Genomic DNA, 23,278 nt, shown 5'->3' on the forward strand with positions numbered 1-23,278 from the left:
AATGATTTTGTTCACGGCTTCAACCTGGCCATTGGTTTGTGGATGTGTCAATGATAGTACAGGATCTTAGTGCCGTGTTGGCCCACAAACTACTGAAGTTGGTCATTATCGAACTATGAACCATTGTCAGTGATTATTGTCTTCGGATGCTAAATTGGCAGTAGATGTTTCGTTAGAGGAAGTTAATGACCTTGGGGCCGTTGTGATGGTAGCCATGGCCTCAGCCTCTACCCATTTTGTGTTGTAGTCCACACACACGATGGCGAATTTGAATTATCCCTGGATTTCCTAATAAAGTCCAGGCCCCATTAGTCAAATAGCCATGGCGAGAAGATGATGGAGAGTGGTACCGACAGTGTCCTTGGAAAAGTGGCAAACTGCTGGCACTATGTGCATGAGTGGGACACAGTCTCAGTGTCTCATTCCCCATTGTGGGCCACAAGTACCCTGTACGCATGACCTTGTATGCGAGGGACCTGGCTCCCGCATGGTTTCCACATACTCCCCCGTGTAACATTTGTAGGACGTGTTGTCCGTCCTATGGTATAAAGCACTTGAGTAAGGGAAAATTATCCTCGGCGGTACAGTTTGCCTTGCTATAGCATGTATAGGCATGCTCGCCTCCTTAGGCACCTGGCCTCGATTTTGTCTTCAGGCTCTCCTGCATCTGCTAATTTTCCTATGATTAAGTCCATCCAACAAGGTGGTCATGGTGGCTCGACCATAAATCTTTCAGAAAATGACCTTAGGATGCTTGGTTTTTATATTATTTCTATTTTTGTTTTGCTGGTGTCGGTGATTGGAGGGGTGGAGGCCAACCACGAGGAGGAACCTTTGCGTATGGCGCCGCACTCGTACTGCTACCCTCGGCAGCCATGTTCTCTATAAGACAAAGAAATACGTCAATTATCAGAACAACACTAGGAGCTAAAGAAACAATTAGTCTTCACCAGGAACCCTCGTCAACTACCATCAAGCATACACCGGTAATCGACACAACCTATAGACCCCCCTCGTGCCAGCAGGAAACTTGCACGTCACCCTAAGGATGCTCTTCCTCTCAAGTTCACTAAGGGCATAAGGCTGCTCCCTTATATATCAAACATAGAGTTATTACGCTCGACAGTAAAATTCTCCAAAGCAAAAACTCCAATCATAATAGTCACTAATGGGTTGAAACCGAGAGGGCGCCACAAATCCCTGGTTAGGTTGCTGCCAATATCCGCCTGCAAAACAAGGCTTCTTCACCCACAAAGGGCTGATATTGGTGACGAGATCCTCAATAATGGACCCATACTTTTGAGGCCTCAAAGAAACACACCCACCATACTTCTTTAAGTAGGAAAGCTTATACATGAGGTATTACTCCGGTCAAGATCCTAAAGGCATTAGGAGTCAATTGCCCAATAACCATGTTCAGGCAATAGATCAGAAGGTATTGCACCCGTCACGAAAGAGGAAAACATAAACCACAACTAAGCTGATACGGATAGGGAGGATGACTAGCCCGGTTAATGATTTTTTTTTTTTGGTGAACATTTATCAAAAGGGTCTAGACAGCTAGAGCTAGTTTCAGAGACCCCTCCCCCCACCCCCTCGTTTCTGATTCACTGTGCAACTGTGCTTTTTTTTTTTTCTTTCTCATCCTTTTGTGGGCAATTTTTTTTCTAATCATTCAGTTCACTTAATACCTTTTGCTGATCTCGCGCGTTGAAAGGTAAGAAGAGAAGGTCAGAAGAAACCCCTTTTTGCTTCTTTTGATATTATTTGAACGCGTTAGAATTGAATTTCGTTTTGGCTTCAGGAGGCATGGCCTCGTCTGTTCGTTCTATGTTCGGAAAAGTGGGGCCTAAATGCATTCACAAGAATAATAGTACGATTGGTAGGATGGTTATGGGCATGGCTGGGGGGAAGGTAGCTGCCAGGGACACCAACAAAAACCAGGACTGGTTTCTAAAGTTTCGTAGTGGTTATTTCTTTCGTCATCCCTTTGAGTATAGAGGCCGTGACAGCAATGAAGATTTCGACCTTAACAAAGAGGTATGCATGCCTAGTTTAAATGATATATGGGCCAGTGGATGGAATGATTCCAAAACTCCAGATTTGTGGAAGTCTGATTTGTTTAGAAGGAGTAAAAAAGTTCACTGCATTGAAACCACTAGATGCAACACAGGTGATATGAATTTGAACTGAGTATGTGCAAAAGGGGTTGATTGAAATGATTGTATTTTCTTATTCTTCTTCCAAATTAAATATCGATATCTAGAGATTGCAATAGCTTAAGCAATTAACCTCCTGTGTTATTTATCCTCATATATGTCCATAAAGTTTCATTTTTGAAAAGAGGATAAACGAAAGTACCAAACAATTGAAAGAGGATAAGTTCAATAGCCTTTTCTTGCTTTCTTGGAACAGAGACTTGATAAGTATTTGGATTTGGGAGGACTCGAGCCTGCCCGATTTGCCATGGAAGAGTTCAACAAGCGAAAGGTATGGATTACCAACATCAGCTGCCCCCTTAAACTTGTGCATTCCCCATCCATTTCTTTATTGATACCGTTCTATTGCAGTCAACATGTTCAATATGCTCCTATAACGTTTTATTGTTCCCTCAAAAGAGTTTCTTATTAAGTAATGGTTTTGCAAATGCCTTTTTAGCTATTTCAAGTCTGACGTTTTGGCATCTGGTTGTAGAATGCCCAACAGCAGTTTCTTCGAACTGTGAAGGTACAAAGACAGCCATTGCATTCAAGTTACCTTTATCTTTTAACATTGGAGGCAGTTGAGGCTGGTATTGTTATAGTGTACCAGGCAAACGTTTCGGTAAATTTCAGTGACGGCATGTTTTTGGAGTGGTTTTGCCTTGCTGTCGATGATGGGTGTCCTTTAACACTATATGACCACCTGGGTAACTATGTCTGGCATTTCACTTCAATCAATTAATGTCATTAAGATTATAATTCAGTAATTGTTTGTGTATGCGGGGGTGAGGGCAGAGGCAGTGAACATGTTGGTATGTTATGTACAACTATGTATCTAAGTGTAATTCACAAAGCAATAATGTAAGAATAATATTGATTGATGCTGATTAGCTTGCTTACTTGAAACAGAGAACTTTTTTGTTTACAAGGGCGATAAAATCAGGGCAGAAGATCTCTGTTCTATATGTAACAAGCAGGTTTTTGCAACTAACTACTTATTACATTTATATGGACCATCATCTGCTTCTTCTTCTTGATTCATAAAACCAATTCTCACTCTCTTTTGAACAGGGAGTTGATTCCTGTAGTTCTCGTACAATGGTACCCTGTCTCGTCAAACCAATTTATGGATCTGAAGGTGCTCGAATGATGCATAAACGTGGCTATTCGGCCGTGAAACAGTTCAACATGTATAAGGTTTGAGTTGATAACAAGTTGAATTTATAAAAGCTGCATTATTTCTACTTCCTACTTTAGCTCTTTATGTTCAAAACTATATGAGTATTGTAAAATCAAATGGATTTGGGTTTTCTTTGCTTTCGTATATATGTTAAGACGTGTCAATGGATCAAATTTTGGTCCGAATTTGACATAAGTAATAGGATGTTGATATAGCAGGTCAATCCAATTATGCCATTTTCAGTTAGCTTAATGGAAGAACTATGGATCTGATGAGATCTCATCCAATATACAAGTTATAAATAATGAAGACAGAGACTTATTTGATTGTTTTTATTCATTGATCTTCTAGATAGGTTCAATACTCAAAATAAAATGTTGAAAAATACAAGAGAATTTACTCAGTCGAACTGAATACTAATCAGACCTAGTCTTGTCTGAACTACAAATAAACTCAATAGTAATCCAACCTGATTCCAATATGATTCCTAATGGATTTGGATTTACAAGTCAAATATGATAATTGGATACAATCCCAATAATCCAATATTAAATGGATTTAACTTTTGATATAGATCAATCAGGGTTTGATGTATTGACTGGTAGGCATGCATCCCTTCCTTTAACTTTTGACTTTCTAGATTGATCGTGTCCTGCTGCAGAATAAGAGTTCCTTGCAAATGGTTTTGCATGCATATTGTTTGATTTTGTATTTATGAAGTCTGGTTTTCCTTTCAGAATGCCCAACTGGAGTTTGTGAGGGTGTTGAGGGCAAGCATGCATCATAAGTGTTTTCCTTTTTATTATCTGACATTGGAGGCAGTTGATGCTGGTGTCCTGAAAGTTTATCAAGCAGAAGTTTTTGGGCAAGCACGTGTAATTATTGGGAGAGGATTGCAGATTGTTGGGGTAAAGATCAATATGTTCGGTTGTGTGGATGATAATGGGAGTTTGTTGATACTAATTGATAACAGGAACGGAGAAGGGAGAAAAGGAACTTATTGTGGAGATGACGATGAAGGATGTTTGTTAGAACCGCTTGACGGTAATGATACAGAATGGAGAAAAACTTCTTTTAATGGATTTAATGATAAGGGGCATTGGTTAGAAGAGACTGATGAGAGGAATGAATGGAGTATTGAAACTCATACTAGAGGTAACGTCTTATGGCGTTTTACTTTAATTATTATCATCACAAATTTGATTCAGTAATGTTCACATGGCTTGTAGGGGTTGACTGGATGTCTTGGTTTATTTAGTTCTGTTCATATTTTATCATGTGAAACTAAGTTTCAGATTAATGACTGATAATTGGATGTTTTAATTACCATTGATCTATACTGTTTTAGGTTACTGTCGTTACAAGTTTAGAGCTGAAGATATTATTCCATTCAAAGAAAGTTCGGAGACATGCAATTGCCTTACACCGGGAAAGATATGCGCTTGCTAAGCACCTTGCACACTTAAATTTGGTACTTTTATTACGCTTGTTATTATTCTTGCAAGAATGGATTTCGTAGGTACTATGTTAAGAATAGGATTTGGTAAGTAGAGAAGGATGTAATGATCTTCTTTCTCATACCTATATTCCATTACCAAGGGATTTCTGTTGGTTAAAAGAGTCCTACTGTTCTATGGAAGTGCAGCTTCTTTTTTCTTGAAACCTATGTGATTGAAAAATTAGGTCTTACAAAGCAAAAGGGAGAAGGGAGGGTGTGATAAGTCACGATTTAAAATCATGATAAAGAATAAAATCCTAGTTACGCAGAATGACAAATTATTCTGCAGACGAATTGACAAGTTTGTATTGCATCAAATTCTCAATCTCTTCTTGTTCTTCTCCCTTCCAGATGTCATTGCTCCTCGTTGCTTTTCTATATTCGGTAGACTTGATCCAGGTCAAATCTGGGCCAACTTGTCATACAGCACCACGCCCCCATCCTCCAGAAGTCCTTACCTTAAGAGCATATGCATTCATGAACTAAGGGTGATTATTTTTCAATCAAATTGGTACTACTAATCCACTCATCTAAAATTGGCAATTGTCTCTAGTTTACACAATGCACCAATAAAAGGCAATTTACTTGCCAATCTACTTTTCACACTTCAAATATGAGTAATTCATTAATTCAAAATAATGTTAAACTTATAATTAATTTGATTAATTAAATAAGGGTGTAGTTATTAACACAACTTAAATCTCTATCACACATCCTTTGTTTAAACAAAAAAAATTCATTATTGTTTTAGGAAATTGAAAATGGGAGAGAATAAACTGTGTCTTTCATGTCTCTTTATATAGAGGATTACAAACAAAGAATAAGAGTTCTACAAGAAAATTGAATCATATATTGAATAAGATATCTCCGAGAATATCTGTAAGATTAACCCTATTACAACTTGGACAATTAACTAGAGTTTGGGCTGGACACACAATCCAAATATACTTAAACACTCCCCCCTTGTGTCGTCCAAACGCGGTGCTCCTCTCGTTGCCTCATCAAATACCATGCCGAATAACAAAAACCCAGCGGGACAAAAAGAACCTTGGTCGAAGGAGAAAAAGAGTGCAATACACCCTTCATGTTTCGAAACCAAACATGTAGACATCTACCCCTGATGTTTGCATCTCCTTCTGATGACTACAATCATGGAAGTTCGGACAACTTTCATAAACCGATGCTTGCAACATGTTTCTCGAAAGTGGATTTAGGCAGTGACTTAGTAAACAAGTCTACCACATTGTCCTCAGATTGAACTTGGTTCACTCTGATCTTGAGGAGCTTTTGTTGTTGATTATAGAAGAATTTGGGCGATATGTGCTTGGTGTTGTCGCATTTGATGTAGCCTTGCTGCATTTGTTCGATACAAGCAGCATTATCCTCATAAATGCTTGTAGACTCATCTGTGGTAGGCTTCAAACCACAATTGCTTCGAACATGCGTAATTATGGATCTAAGCCATATACATTCACGAACTGCTTCATGAAAAGCACTCTCTTCATGGTTCGAAGAAGTAGCGACTAGGGTCTGTTTTGTAGACCTCCAATATATTGCGGTCTTATCCATGGTGAACACATAACCAGTTTGAGAATGACCTTTATATGGGTTAGAGAGGTACCCAGCATCAGCCAAAACACTAATGTCATTTTGGGATGGGGATAGGGAATGCATGTCAACGTTAGTGGTGTCCCTAATATGCGATGGGTCCGAATCCATCATCTCTCTGTAGGGATAGAATAAGCTCATATCAATCGTACCACTCAAGTATCGAAAGATATCTTTAACACCAGTCCAATGGTGTCGTGCTGGGGAAGAGTTATATCTGACATGCTAAAAGTAGCACGCAATTTAACCCTGTAAAATGTCATCGTTAGTATAGAATAAGTAGGGATCGTTCTAGCCGGGGATTGAGGGTACACCTGTAATTGTGAAACAAATAAAGAAAAGTATTATTTACAAAAATAAAATAAAGAATAAAAATATATACAAGTTAACACAAATAAGGGGGTTTTAAGATTTATAAAATTGAAAATTAAAATAAATAAAATAAAGAAAATGTAAAAACACATTTACAAGGGTGGAACGCAAGGAACAAAGATCAAAACCACAACCATATGCAAGAAATTCGGTTACAATTCTTATAGTTGGTTGTCTAATGTTATGAGAAAGAAGTTGACCATGTGAAACGTTAGTAAGCAAACGATTTTCCATATTTTACTTTCCTTGAATAATTAATCTAAGTGAAAGCACCTAAATTAATTCTATTGAATATACAATCATAGTCTAGGAAGCTAGCTAATCAAGAACACATTCAACGCATGAAGAACAAAGAAAGGATGTCAACCAAAGCGCACAACCTAGTATGAAAAAGTTCATCTATTTGCAATCCTCCTTAATTGATTTTGACTTTTGTCCAAAGCCTTTACTACTTATGATTTAGGTTCACAAAACTATTAGGCGAATTGTTTGCCTAAAACTAGCTCCAATTACATGCATATATCCTAAGTTGGCCACCAAAGAACACATACATATAAAAGTTTTCTAGAATCCAAAATCAATCAAGCAATCTCACATAAGCAACATAGGAATCAACACAAAGAAATCACAACTTTTATCCTAACATAGAGACGGGCTTTAAACTTTGCCCTTAACATAGTCTTACAAAATCAAAATAAAGAAGACAAGAGAAAGGATATAATACACCGTGAAAGATGAATGATAAAGCCTTGAGACGAAGAACTCGAAGATCCTTGAAAGTAAGCAATCTTCTAGGGACGATACAAGGGTGGATGGCGGCTAGGAAATTGATGTATTTCATGGCTTCTCTTTCTCCTTGCTTGAAAATGTAGAACAAGAAGACTAGAGAATGGAATGGAAAATGGAGAGGAAATGGAGAGACAAAGAAGATGAAATGGATGAAGGAATGTCTCATAGAACTAGAGAATGGAGAGGAAAATGGTGAGACAAAGAGGATGAAATGGATGAAGGAATGTAACTAAGAACTAGAGAATGGAGAGGAGATGGTGAGACAAAGAAGATGAAATGAATGAAGGAATGTAACTAAGAACTAGAGAATGTCAGAGGAAATGGAGAGACAAAGAAGATGAAATGGATGAAGGAATGTAACTAAGAACTAGAGAATTGAGAGGAAAATGGAGAGGAAATGGAGAGTCAAAGAAAATGAAATGGATGAAGGAATGTAACTAAGAACTAGAGAATGGAGAGGAAATGGAGAGACAAAGAAGATGAAATGGATGAAGGAATGTGTTTGAGAGTGAGAGGAGAAGGTTTTTATATAGGGAAGAAAAAGAAAAGTGAAATGATGAATGGAAGAAAAATAATGACAGTGGAGTATGGAAGTGGTTTGTAAAATATGGAAAAGATGGAGTAATAATGAAATAAAAGAAAGGATTAATTTCAGTTTACCCCCCTGAGGTTTGGGTGTGTCATCATTTCACCCCCTCTACTTTCAATTTTGAATTTTTACCCCCTAAACTTTTCAATTTCAATCAGTCTTGTCCAATTTTTACTGTTCCGTCCAAATTGGATGTTAAGTTTGACTTTTGAGGGCTAAAATAGTCATTTCAACATAAAAAATTAAAAAAAATTAATTTAATTTTTTTTCTTTCTGTTTTTTAGTTTTTTAGATTTTTATTTTATTTTATTTATTTATTTTTTTTTTGTCTTCAACCTATACACCACAAATTATAATAGGTTTATAAAAACAAAAAAATATTCTAGGTGGTTGAAAGCCGCTAACTGGTCTACGATATTTGTAATATATCTCCGATAAAGTGAAGAATTTTAGAATATATCCCCAATAAAGTGAAGAAATATCTGTAAAAAATAATTTTACACTTATCTGTAAATAAATATCTGTATATCCCCAATAAAGTGAAGAAATATCTGTGTAAAATCATTTTTGGTCTGCGATATTTGTGATATATATCCAATATTTATCTATAAAAAATGATTTTACACAGATATTTCTTCACTTTATTGAGGATATACAGATATTTACTGGATAAAGTGTAAAATAATTTTTTACAGATATTTCTTCACTTTATTGGGGATATATCCTAAAATTCTTCAATTTATTGGATATATATCACAAATATCGTAGACCAAAAATGATTTTACACAGATATTTCTTCACTTTATTGGGGATATACAGATATTTATTTACAGATAAAGTGTAAAATTATTTTTTACAAATATTTGGGATATATCCTAAATTCTTCACTTTATCGGAGATATGTCACAAATATCGTAGACCAGCAAGCGGCTTTCAACTACCTAGAATATTTTTTATTTTTATAAACCTATTATAACTTGTGGTGTATAGGTTGGAGACAAAATAAAAAAAATAAAAAATGAAGAAACAGAACAAACAAAAAAAAAAAACTAAGAAACAGAAAAAAATTAAAATTAAAATAAAAAACAGAATTTTTATTTTATTTTATTTTAATTTTTTAATTTTTTATGTTGAAATGACCATTTTAACCCTCAAAAGTCAAACTTAACGTCCAATTTGGACGGAACAGTAAAAATTGGACAAGACTGATTGAAATTGAAAAGTTTAGGGGGTAAAAATTCAAAATTGAAAGTAGAGGGAGTGAAATGATTTCACCCCCAAACCTCAGGGGGGTAAACTGAAATTAATCCTAAAAGAAAAGTATGAAGGTGCAGAAATATGGAAGTGATGATGATATATTAAAGAGATTGGAGTAGAAAAATATATCCAAGGAAAAAAGAGATAAGCATCTAGCTTTCTTCATGTGGGTAGGAAACATGAACATGATGAATGTTGAGCTGGTTTTAGGTCAGTTTCTGCCCCTTTATTCCTTCAATTATTTCTCCACAAATACTTCATAATGGGCCTCCGATTTCTTCATATCAATGTTCCTCTATGAGTGTAGATCATCCTGGTCAAATTTCAGAGCTTAATTCCTTGTGGTTGGGCCGGAAACGCTGCTGGATTCCTTACAGGTCCAGTTTTCCAGCTTTGCTTCTGCAGAAAATTGGACTGACTGTTTGAAGGCTTTCCACTCAAAACCAGCTCTGGCACTCTTCATAACAAATGATCCTTGGGGTGTCTAGGATGAAACTGGAAGGTTTCAACTCATTCGGAGTTCGTTTGATCAGGCGGCTACCCCTCCTTTCTTGTCTAGCTCACTTTCTCTTAGCCGGAGTAGGAAAATGTCTAGCTCACTTTCTCTTCTCCATTATTTTTTTAGTCATTTCTAAACTTTGAGACTCCATTTAGCTCTTAAAGTATCATCACGAACACAATGTACCTATAAAACACCTAATAAGTTAAATTGATCAAGTTAAAGGAAATAACTTAGCGAAATATAGGGTTTTAATAATATAAATGTTGCATTTTATGCTCCTATCAATATCTAGTTAACAAGTTCACAGCAAATGAGATGTTCGGTCTTGTGCATTGAGCTAAGTACAATAATGTGCTAATTGCACTTAAGTATGACACTTCTGCCTCTAGCACATCTTCATCATCATCCTTTGGACGGAATGGATCCTTCTTTGGATCAAGACTACGGACGACCATTGGGGTGCTTGAAGGCTTAACTTTGTCAGTATTGAAATGCCTAAGCATCTTTTGGGTATAAGCTGATTGATGAATTAGGATACCATCTTCACGGTACTCAAGTTCCAAACCAAGACAAAACAGTGTTCTCTCAAGGTCCTTCATCTCAAACTCGGATTTTAAGTGCTCAGCGGTTTCCCTTAACTCTTTAAGGGTGCCAATTATGTTCATGTTGTCAACATAAACCACTATGATATGAATCCGGAACTTTTTGTCTTTATGAAAACACATGGCATAGCTCATTGTTAACATTTCCCTTCCCAATCAAGTATTCACTTAGATGGTTGTACCATATCCGTCCGGATTGCTTCATTCCATATAGTGAGCGTTTGAACCTTATTGCAAACGCGCTCCGTGGGTTAGGGCTACTTGACTTGGGTATTGAAGTCCATCCGGGACCTTCATGTATATCTCTGTATCTAGATCCCCATATAGATACGCATTAACCACATCCATGAGTTGCATGTTCAATTATTCGAAAACTACCAACTAACAAGGTAGCGGAATGTAATGACGTCTATTATGGGAGAATATATCTCTTTATAGTCGATTCCAGGGCATTATGAGAAGCATTGCACCACAAGGTGAGCTTTGTATCTTACAATCTCGTTTCTCTCATTACGCTTTCTGACAAATACCCATTTTATGACCAACTGGCTTGGTGTTGGGCTGTATTGGCACAATTGGCCCAAATACCTTTCTCTTTGCTAGAGAATCTAGTTCTGCCTGGATCGCATCTTTCCATTTTGGCCAATCAGCTCTACGTTGGCATTCATCAACAGAGCGTGGTTCTATGTCATCGGTCTCAATAATCTCACGTGCTACTGACTATACATCATCAATGATAATGGAGTTTCTTTCCCACGTCCCATGTACACTAGTATAATTCATAGAGATCTCCACATTCTCAGGGATAGGTTCTAACATTGAGGCGTCCCCCAACGATGTCTCTTCGACATAGCCATAATCTGGTACATTCTCATGGGACGGATTTTGAGTATCGATGATCAAAGGATTTGTTTGTGCCTCATTCGCCCTCTTTCCAGGGTGAGTATCCTTCGAACCAATCTGTCTACCGTGCTTCCTCGCGGGACCTGAGCTATAGACACCAATTACTGCTAATCTGGTAGTGGTACCATCTCCTGGTACCTCAAGACGGGCGTTACGTCCAGTATTTGAGATGTCAATTTTTGTAGGCACATTTGCAGCAGATATATGTGATCTCATCACTTTGGCAATATCAGAGCATCAGGTAGAGTATTTGCTACACGCTGAAGCTCGATAATTCGTCACTTCAGGTTCGGACTGTGCAGTACGGGGACCGAGATGAGACATAGTGGGGAGAGACCACGACAATTACTGTTGTTCCTACTGAATATTCGTGTTCTTATCTCCCCTCAACGATGGGAAGACTGTCTCATCAAAGTGACAATCCGCAAATCTAGCGGTAAAGAGATTGCCTGTCAACTGTTCCCGGTAGCGGACGATAGTTGGAGCTTCATATCCAACATATATGCCCATTCATCTCTGTGGACCCATCTTAGTACGCTGTGGCGGCGTAATAGGCACATAAGTGGCACACCCAAAGATGCATAAGTGCGAGATATCAGACTCATACCCAGTCACTAGCTGTAACGTAGAATAAGGTTGGGTGGCAGTGGGCCGTAGACGAATTAGCGTAGCTACATGAATTATTGCATATCCCCAAGTGGAAACATGGAGATCGGTGCACATAACCAATGTCCGTGCTATCATTTGTAGTCACTTAATGACAGCTTCCATGAGACCATTTTGGGTGTGTACATGAGGAACTGGATGCTCAACATCAATTCCCAGTGACATGCTGTTACATCCCGTATCTTAATTTATCGTTTTACCAATTATTTTGACGGTAAACGACAATTACCTTTTCGGGTCAAAATTTGAAAAAATTTTCTTCATGAAAGTCGTAGAGGAAGTTGAACCAAGTTTGTAGACATGTAGCACGTTAAAATCGGAGTTTGTATGCAAAAGTTATAGGTATTTTCGTCTGAGGGGTATTTTGGTAATTTTATCACCCCTTAATTATAAGAGTCTTTGGCTGATCATTCTCAGCCATTCTTCCCCTTTCATGGCTGAAAGGAAGGGGGAGAGAGAGAGAGAGAGAGAGAGAGAGAGAGAGAGAGAAATAAGTGGTGAATAAATTAACTGATAATTTAAATTACGAAATATAAAATACATAAAATTACTGATATTAAAACTGATAATTGAATTGACTAAGATTGAAAATTAAATTACAAAACATAAACTTACTAGTTTGAATGCATGAATGGTTTAAACTTACTAGTTTGAATGCATGAATGGTTTTTAGTGAGTACAGAAGGGAAAGGTAACTAAGGTAGAGGCTTCTCAACACATGAGTTGCTCTGCCAGAACTAGAGAGAAAATGAATGAACAGAACTTCTAAAAATCTGAACTTGGCTAAAAAATGAACTTGTGAATGAACTTGGTTTAACTGAAGGAGGGATGCTCCTTATATAGGACTTGACGCCCCGACATTTGGATCAGGGAATCTGCTTTTACTAGGAAAAGGCCAAAAACAGGAAGCAGCACGATTAGCTGTGTTTTTGCCTCGTGAGTGAATAGTAAAAGTTACTGTCCATGAATAGTGAATTGTCTGTCTCGTGAGTGAATAGTAATAAGTTACTATTCATGGATAGTGAACTGTCTGGTATTGGCTTTACTCGAAATCTTCATATGGATCTTGACTATCTTAGTAATCAGCCCATCTGGCTGGTTTACCAGGAGTGCCTGGATGACTGTGATGACGGTGAGATGAGGATGAGGAGCGGGAAGGGGCTTCTTCTTCTTCTTCATCTTCATCGTTACTGAGGTTAGCAGCTTGTTCTAAGAGTTTCTTGGCTAACTCTTTCAATTCTTCTGACTTGGATGATGTATCGGATTTCGCTTTCCCCTTGGATTTTGAAGAGGAAGGTAACTTGTGGGATTGTGGCTTTGAATGAGAAGTGGATGCCAGTTGAGTTGGCATTGGAGTGACTGGAGATCTTGACTGTGAAGGTTGTGCTGGAGTGACTGGAAATTCTTCATTGAATTGGGAGATAATTCTTTTAATTTTGAAATTATCCCACCATTTGACTAGGAAGTGTCTGGAGACTACATATTCTTTGACTTTGTAATGCCATTTAAAGATCCAGGGGAGCTTGTATTTGGCCATAAAATGTAATGCGACTGGAAAATTCAAGTCATAATTTGTGAAATTCATGACTGTTGAGAAACAGGTGACTGCATTCTTGATTTCTTGTGGGAGCATATCGAAGGGGCAACCATGAGCCCTCCACCATCCGAGGAACCACATTGGAAATTGTTTGTTGAATTTGAAATTGAAATTTAAGAATCATGAATGACTGGAATCATCAGTTTGATGAAGGAAGATGGTATTCCATGCTTCTTCATAATCATAGTTATTGAATGAGAGGTCTCCTCATTTGTGGTAGGTGAAAGGAGGATCACCCCATTGAGAAAGAGAAATGATGCGAACTATGTAGAGAGAATGGTATAAGATTTTGGTTGGGTCTTTTTTGTCAGGAATAGGTTTAATGGTGATTGACTTAGTTTCAAAAAGAATATCTCTATAAAACTTTAATGACTTGCTAGGGTGACTAGGTAAAAAGTGAAAACCAGGAGGGTAATAAGCTTTGACTAAAGACATTGGATTTTTTAGATGACTCATGGTTGGTTCAACATAAAAAAGATGGTGAACAGTTCGCTGAAAGTAAGGAGAGGTTTTTTTGTAATTTGTTTGGGAGTCAGATTTGAATGGGTCATATTGGTTGACTAGGGCTGACTGGTAATTGGGACGATTAGTACCAAGGGTGCTACCAATGGTATTGAATCTATTACTGGGTGGTAATTGTAGGGGTGGATGTCCAACATATGGGACTAAACCGGAAGATGACTCTTGTTTGACTGGTGTTGATGATTCTGGTTTGACTGTGTTTTTGGGAGCAGTTGGGCAAAAAGGGTCTTCGTTTACTGGATTTGAGGGATTTCTCCCAGTGGATGATCGGGTCTTCATGTTTTGGAACCCTGTAGAAATTCTTGGGTTAGAAAGTCTGGAATGTGATTGTCACTGCCTTTAATGAATGCAATTTCAAAATCAAAAATACTTAAAATTGCGTGCCATCTGGCAAAGATCTGTTTACTAGCAATATTTTGAACATCTTTTTCTAGGACATCTTTTGCACTTTTGCAATCCACTCAAACTAAAAAAAATTTATTTAATAAATCATCTTGAAATTTACTAATACATAAAACAATAGATAAAATTTCTTTTTTAATAGTACTGTAATTGCTTTGTGATTGGTTCCAGACTTCGGAATAGTATCTAACAATTTGCACAGGATGAGTAGGAGAGATTTGTTGTTTTAAGACACCTCCATAACCAACTTCAGAAGCATCAGTTTCGACAATTTTGAAGGAATTGGCGAGGGGAATGCCAAGACATGGAAGGGTTTTGACATAACTCTTGATTTCTTTAACTAAAGAAGTATGAACTGGTGACCAAGGAGAGGGGTTGGTCTGTGATCTATCAAATAAAGGTTTGCATTTCTTCCTTAAATTTTGGTAGAAGTCTGCCACATAATTTAATGATCCTAAGAACCTTTGCAATTGATTTTTGTCTAGGATGACATCAGGGAATTTGTCAGCAAACTGGATTACTCAATCTATTGGACTAATTTGGAGATGATGGATATTGAATCCTAAAACTCTAATATTAGTTTGAAAGAGTTTAATTTTGGAAGCAGAGACTACGAGACCATTGTTTTTTATGATGATGAAGAATTGGTGCAAATGTTTCCAATGTTGATCGATTGATTGTGAGAAAATAAGGACATCATCAATGTAGACTATGGAAAAATGACTATATGGGTTGAAAATGTCATTCATAATATTTTGGAATTCACTGGGGGCATTTTTAAGACCGAATGGCATGACATTCCATTCATAATGACCGAAAGGGGTGACAAAAGCAGTTTTGTATTTGTCTTCTTCACTAATTTGTATTTGCCAGAAACCAGATTTCATATCAAATTTGGAGAAAATGACAGCATTATTTAATCTGTTAATGAGATCTCGTTTATTGGGGATAGGATATCGAATCCATTCTAGAACTGTATTGAGAGGTTTATAATTGATGACTAAGCGTGGAGTTCCTCTTTCTAGTTCGGCATTTTTCTGCACATAGAAGGCAGGGTATGACCATGGGGATTTACTTTGTCTGATGATTCTTTTGTAAAGTAAATCTTTAATTTCTGTTTTGCAGAATTCTATGACTTCTTGATTCATTTGAATTGGACGGGCTTTGGTAGGAATATTTTTTTCATTGAATCCCTTAACATAAGGGAGAGTGACAATATGTTTTTTTCTATGCCAAAAGGCAGTAGGAATATCCGAACATAATTCGTTAATGATTTTTTCTTCGAATGTTTTGATTTTTTGTTGGAGAAAAGGTTCTTGTAGTTGAGTATCGATTCTTTTGAAATTGATTTCTTCTTTAAGGAAGTTTATATGTTTATATTTTGCTTGAATACAGTTCAGTGTTTTTGAAATAGAATTTTCTTGGAAAGCCTTTAGTGTATGTATTTCAGGATTGGATAAAAAGGTAAATTTGACTGGTTCACCAAATGGATAGGTGATAATCCCATCATATTCGGTGGTAAAATGGTATATTAAAGTAATGAAGGGGAGTCCTAAAATTACTTTGTCGGTTAAATTTTTGACTAGGACAAATGGTGTTTTGAAGCATACATTATTTTGACAAACATGTGCTTTAGCGATTTCATACTTCATATCCATTTTGGTTCCATTAGCTGATCTTAATGTTTCTCTTGTTTTCTCAAAGTATTTGGAAGGTATTAGGCCTTCTTGGATACAGTTGAGAACTGCACTAGAATCAATGAGTGTTGTTGTTACTAATAAAAAGTCTTTGATTTTAAGTTGTACTGTGGTATACCATTTTTTAAGTTGAATTTGGCGAATAATACTAATAGTGTTCTGTTCTGATGTTTCTTCGCCATTTTGCTTAGGTGAATCTTCTTTATGAGGAGGCTGTATTTTAAGGAATTGATGTTCTATTTTAAGAATATTTAAGTCATGTTTGACTTCTTTGTTGTCATGACTGATTTCTAAATTTGTTTTTTGTAAGAATTGTATTTGTGTTTTAATTGTCTTGATTTCTTGTTGTAAATCTTGGATTGTTATTTCTTTTTTACTAGTTTTGAATTTGTCAAAGGTTGAAGTAAGACAAATTTTTTCTTGAGGGATGTTGACAACTTTTTCTTGTGTGATTAATTTTTTCAATTTCTTAAGATATTCTGATTTTAATTATTGGTTATCGATTTTGCCTATTAGATCAATTAATAACTCTTCCTGTTCTTCTTGTTTAGAAAGAACATTTATGGTTTTGCAACAAGTATCTTTGCACCTGAAAGAGATATCTGGTGAAGAGTGTTCATCAGAATCGGTTGAGGTGGAAGATTCTATTGGCATAAAATCATTTTCACTATGTTCATTTTCTGAGTCAGTGTTTCTTAATTCCAAAAGTCGGATAAGATTTTCCTGTTCTTCTTTACTGATTTTTAATTGTTTAATAGTATTTTTTACTGGGCAAGTATTTGCAAAGTGGCCAGTTTTGTTACATTTATAGCATTTGGTTTTGCTTTTGTCAAAAGGCTTTTATGAATGATGATTTGTTTTTCTGGGCCAAGGTTTTCTAAATTTGTTTTTAGAGTAAAATTTGTTTGGTTCAAAATCATTTTTGTTTCTTGAGTAAAATTTATAGCGATTAAATTTTCTTCTTGTATGATGGTAGTCAAATTCATTATTTTTCTTTTTATGTTGTCGGGAAGGAGGTAAAGATGGGAGACCATATTGTTCACAAAAATTGCCTAATTCATATTTGGCTGTTTTCTTATCGGATTTGACTGAGAGTTTAATTTCATATCTATACACATTTTTAATCCTTCTTTTTGGATAACGGTAATAATGTTTCCATATGTAAGAGTATCATAATTAATGTGTCCTGTTTCATTACTTAAAACTTGTCTAATTTTGTGGGCAAATAGTTTAGGCAAACCGTTTATAAATTTTTCTTTCCAAAAGGGTTGGTTACTATCATTTCTAAGCATAACTCTAGGAATAAAAACATCTTTATACCATTTAAAATCACTTAAGGTGGGGCATCTGAGATTACTAAGTTGATCATGGATTCTAGAGGTAATGTGACTAGGTGTGCCTATGAAATGTTGAATAATTGTATAAAATAAAGTATTGACAGCATCAGAAATTCCCATTCCGGCGTGTTCATCAAAGATTGGAATTCCATCTTCGTCATGTTTAACTGCTTGTTTAATGGCTGCTCTGGAATCAGGAGTGAGTTGTTTCTCCCACCAGGAATGAAGCATTCCTGTGAATCCTGTGGAGAGGATATCAATAATTTCAGGCTGGCTGAAATTATGATTGGTGACATAACTATTGGCTGCCATGGACATGTGATGTAATTTGTTTAATATTTCTTGTTCTGATAAATTATCAATATTCCATTCATATGTTTTATCGGAAGAGACTGAAAACTGATTACTGGGATAATTAGTGGGTTGAATATCTAATGGTAAAGGGTGTTCTATCCAATTTTTGAAATTTGTTTTCTTTGGATGAACTATCCTATGTAATTGGAGGTCATGAAATGCTTGATTTATCTCAGAAATTGTATTAGAGTCACTATCAGAGGAGGAGTCTGAGGAGGATTCGTGGGCATGGATGACTGCAATTCTACTAGGTTCAGCCTTGAGTTCTTTAAGCATTTGTTCAATTTTTTGTGTAGTGGACATGGGCTTGAGATTAGGTTTATTTATTTCACTAAAGTGGATTAAAGGTGTATCTGATCGTGGTTCGGGTAGAATGCTTACTTTTGAAAAAATGTTATCTACTTTTGTTTCTATTTTGTCTAGTTGATTTCCTATAGTGACTAGGCTTTGATTTGTGTAATTATTTTGTTCAATGGTTTTTTTACTTTCTGGATTATCTCCAGCAACTTTAAAGGGTGATGCAGTTATGAGTGTTTATAGGTGATCAATGGCTATAGTTTCAACAGGGGGATGACTGGGAGAAATAACTGAGTTAGTGGGTGTTTTCCATTTTGCTTTTGTGAGGGTTTGAATATTTTTTTGGCTTTGTTGATCAATGAAATTGTTGATATCTAAAAGTCCAGCGGTAGCTGGACCCTAGCTAACGCTGATCCGGTGAGCGGATCGGTACTTGTGTTGTTCTCGAAGTTCCCGTTACCTGTCAAGTGAAATACAATGGGCGTCAGAGGGAGACCGCGCCGGGCGGTCTTCTGCTCTCCGATGCCTAAGTTAGTCAATGTATTTGTGTTGACAAAGTAACAGTAGATAAGTATTGAATGCGTCGTTAACGAGGAGAGAGGAGAGAACCTTTTATAGGTGAGGAAGAGGTTGATCTTCTCTTTGTTTTTGATGTGGGACTGATATGCTTCAGTTCCCAGTTTCAGAAGCTTCTGATGCCATCTTGGCGTGGCGCGTGGCGGCGCGTCGGCGGTGATCTGGAGGTGGTCCGACGCTGAGGCTGTAGCCTGCCTGGCGGTGTGTCTGCATGTCATTCCTTTAGTTGGAATTAGTACCTTTGGCGGTACAACGAGCGTGGCCCATTATAGCTAATTATGTTTGCAAATGTACATGTATGTACAAGTCCCCCAAGTCCCCAGTCAAGGAGGGCAATCTTGGTTGGGGAGTTGTTCGGCGGTTTGAAGCGTTTTCTTCTGCTAGACTTGCAAGAGCATAATTAGCGTCAGTGCGTTGTCAACCGTTGGTTTTACTGAGCAAACGCTTTATACCCTTTCGGGTGGGCCCCTGCTGGGCCCCCAGGGAGTCCCCCACTCCCCGGCGAAGATAGACCTCCGGATGGTCGGCAAGTTGTTTGTTGAGGGGGAGCTGCACGGAGCAGAGGGTGTTGGGTAGCGAACCCAATCTTAGCACCCGAGTGACGGGGGTCAACGTGCCTGATCAGGGTTGTCGTAGACTGTTGATAAGTCCCCGTGTCCCGTAGGGACGATCTGACGGTAACGCCGCGTGGCGGTCGTTGTCAGAGTGAGGCGTGGCCTCGGGATACACAGCTGGCGGATATCCCCCCGCTAAATGTAGTAGGAAGCAGTGTCCGGCAGACGTGCCTGGCAGTATTTTGTTTGAACGACATTGCGTTTAAACAAAGCACACAGTTTGCAAGATGAAAGTGGGTTCCGCCAGAGGTGTACAGCGGAAGATACCCGACTTGCAGGACGGTATAGGGAGAAGTTCTGCCGGCGGAGTTTCGCTCAGCGGAGACTTCATCTCTTGGAAGATAACAAGTGAGAAGTTCTGCTGGCGGGGTTTCGCTCAGCGGAGACTTCATCACTTGGAAGATAACCAGTGAGAAGTTCCGCTGGCGGGGTTTCGCTCTGCGGAGACTTCATCACTTGGAAGATAACCAGTGAGAAGTTCCGCTGGCGGGGTTTCGCTCAGCGGAGACTTCGTCACTTGGAAGATAACAAGTGAGAAGTTCCGCTGGCGGTTTTTCGCTCAGCGGAGGCTTCGGACGGTATTGTGAAATCGTCCCCGTGGTGGTCAACACGCGTCGAACCCATGGCGGGTTAGCGTGCGTAGGCTTGTCTCCTAAGCCTGTCCGTCTTCTTGCATTTAATGATAGTAAATGTGGGTTTCGTAACCGAGGTGACGCCTCGGGTACTCCGGAGAGTGAGTAGAGACTTACGACACGTGTACGGCTGGTATGTGATGTTGTTATGAAGCGGACGGCTTAGGACGCGTTGACGCTGACATAAAAGGGGGGGAACCCTGGGAGATTTCATCACTTTGTGAAAATTTGAAAACCTAATCATCGTCTTCAAGCTCTGTTTGTCCGAGACCGAAGAAAGAGTTTGCCGAAGCTTGGGTATACCGTTCCTGGAGAGACGACGATCGCAGCCCCCTAAGATTATTGTGCACCACTGTGTCGTAGACTTCATCATCGAGGTTGGTATCTGGATTTCCCCCCCCCCCTTTTTTTTTTTGTTTCAGTGGGTCTGCTATTTTATGGGTCTTGTTTTTGTCTTTCTGGGAAGATTGCTGGTTTTGTTGGGCGTATTCTGAGGTGTAAAATGAGATTTTGGGGGGGGGGGGGGGGGGTTGAATTATGGTTGGCAAAGCGTTAGTGCTTAGGGATTTAGATGGCCGAATCTGGGTTGAGTGCGTTTGTTCGTATTTTGGCATTTTCTGGGTTTTGTTCTTGATGCCCTTGGCTATAACTGATGTAAGAATAGGCTAGATCTGTGTTTGTGCTAACTGATGTGGGTTTTAGGGTTTGAGATGGCTAATGTCATAGAGATTTCGAGCAGTGAGGATTCCGGGTCTGACGTGTCGTTCAGCGCAGCGGATAGGATTTTTATTGACTCGTTGCGTCCGTCTGCCCATGCAGGAACCTCACTGCCAGAACCGCTAGAAGTTGAGCCACTACAGACCATCCCCTGGGAAGTAGCTAGGGGTCGTGGTTCGCGTCCAGAGAGCTCAATGGCGGGTGAGGCCGCTGCTGCCAAAGCTAGGCGCGATGAGCGTTTGGCGAGCAACAGTGCTGCTAGCGGCTCCGCTGGAGAAGGAGAAGTAGCGGGGCAAAATGCTGAGTCGGCGTGGTTCCTCTCGGATGGCACTGCTGTCGACGAGGCAGGAGGGCGGATGGACGCCGCCGCTGTTAACCGAATGAAGTAGACGTTCCGGTTTCCGGGCTCTGTGAAGCTACGCCCGCCGACAGCGGATGAGAAGGCCTCGATTCTCCAGGCGGGATTTGCCGCCGTTCATGAGGCGATATTTCGGCAAGGAGTGACATTCCCGCTGGTGCCAAATCTCCAAATCCTGGTGTGCGAATTTGGCCTTGCCTTTGGTCAGATTTGCCCCAACATGTGGCGGTTGATGTTGGCCATGAACTCACTTTGGCGGTTGTCCGGGTGCGAGGGACCTACTGTGGCGGAAGAGCTTCACTTCTATGAGCTGGTGTACGTGAAGCGCCGAGGTTGCAAAGGGCAAGTGAACTTGAGCCGCCGGCAGGGAGCGCCCAAGCTGATCGAGAATCTAAGGGACTCAATGTCCTACTGGCAGGGGACCTTCTGCGTCGCCACAGAGGGTTGGGAGTATCATGCCAGGTCGAACGAGGAAGGGCCGACATTTAGGATTAAGTCGGAGTTCCAACCTATTCGAGGTTGGTAACCGGTTTCCGCTGAACGTAGTTGGCGGGTTCACGTATTTGCACTTGTATTCTCACTAACGGTTACCGTTTTTGTGCAGCGGGACTGCGGTACACGCTAACGCGCGAAGAAGAGTGTCGCGTAGCGAGGATCAGAGGTTGCTGGATGAACCGCAACTTGCTGGATTTCCGACTTCTGACTGGTTGGGAGTTGCTGGTCGACCAGCGGTTAACGCGTTCCATTGGTGAAAAATCTCCGCCACACCGACTTCTGACTTTTTTTTTCTTTTTTTTTTGGGTAAGTGTGATCCGGACTGACTGGTAGTTTTTTTTTTAGAAACCCCGTCGGGTAATAAATCAAGTCGCGACGCTTTTGAAAAGGCCATGGACCGCGCGGAGATAGACAACTTTCTGGAGGCCATGTACGCCGAGGGGCTGGCGGCCCAGCAGACGCTGGTGAACCCCGACACACTGGCGCTGAGTTAGTCCGAGGTTCCTGTGGTGCTGCCTATGCCGCACCACTCCCATCTTGGTGAGGATGGTCTGCCGGTAGTGCAGGCGGGGACCGAAGCGGCTGGCGAGGAGAGGGGAAGCGTTGCAGCTGGGCAACAGAAGGAGCGGATGCCTGCCCACAGGCGTGGCCCTCAAAAGGGGAAGGTGGTGCAACCGGCGGATAGTGTCATTGTGACAAGGGAGGAGCTGCCAGTGAGGGTGACGAGGACCGCCGCCGGGACCCAAAAGGCGCTGGAGAGAAAACGCCGGCAGGTTGATTCTCCTGACGAGGAAGAGGGAGAGGAGGTGGAGGTGATTGGGGCCCGCCGACAGAAGAAGGCTCGACAAGTTCCTTCGAAAACTATTGCGGTGGAGGGAGAGGCGCCCGCCGTTAGTGAGCTGGACTCGTTTGCCGAGTATGCTGCGTTCATGACAGATGGTGAGCGGGAGTTCCTCTTCCATCTATGCGAAAGGCTAGGGTTCGGCGGCCTAGCGGGTATCTCGCGCCCCACGGCAATTGACCAATCGCCTTTCAGCTCGGCGTTTGGTCAAATATCGGCGGGACTGCATGACATGTTCGTGGTAGCGTCGAAGCGGCCCCTGATTGAGGGGGCTCAGGGAGGAAATCCAAGGTCTGCAGAGGGAGTTGGCGAAGGCGAAGGAGCGACTGGCGGAGGTAGAGCGGGGCTTGCCAAGGCGGAATGTGATTATGCCGACGTCCGCGGTAAGCTCAACGTAGCCATTGAGCGGGACTTGGAGAGGAATGAATATGTCTCCAAGTTGGAGCAAGACATCGTCCTGCTGCAGGAGCGGATAGCCGCCAAGGATAAAAAACTCATTATTGTGCAGCGGGACTCCGCCGACAGAATGACTGAAGTGAAGCGGCTGGGGGGTGAGGTTACCCGGCTGAGGGCTGAAGGGAGTACCACTGCGGCCGCCGCCGTTGAGGCGTTCAAGCAGTCGGCGGAGTTTAAGAAGGCGATGACCGAGTCGGCGAAGGCTGGGGCCCGTGC

General features: G+C 40.0%; 1 protein-coding gene across 1 annotated transcript; it reads left to right on the top strand.

The window, feature by feature from the left end:
- Positions 1-1,645: 1,645 nt before the first annotated feature.
- LOC112180934 lies at positions 1,646-4,946 on the top strand. The gene is made up of 8 exons (XM_024319506.2): positions 1,646-1,717; positions 1,805-2,040; positions 2,416-2,490; positions 2,695-2,908; positions 3,111-3,178; positions 3,273-3,398; positions 4,119-4,536; positions 4,730-4,946. Exons 2-8 carry the CDS (start codon positions 1,810-1,812, stop codon positions 4,828-4,830), a joined length of 1,233 nt encoding a protein of 410 aa, XP_024175274.1. The 5' UTR covers positions 1,646-1,717; positions 1,805-1,809; the 3' UTR covers positions 4,831-4,946.
- The last annotated feature ends 18,332 nt before the right edge of the window (positions 4,947-23,278 follow it).

Source organism: Rosa chinensis, chromosome 7, assembly GCF_002994745.2.
Source record: "Rosa chinensis cultivar Old Blush chromosome 7, RchiOBHm-V2, whole genome shotgun sequence".
NCBI classification, from domain to species: Eukaryota; Viridiplantae; Streptophyta; class Magnoliopsida; order Rosales; family Rosaceae; genus Rosa; species Rosa chinensis.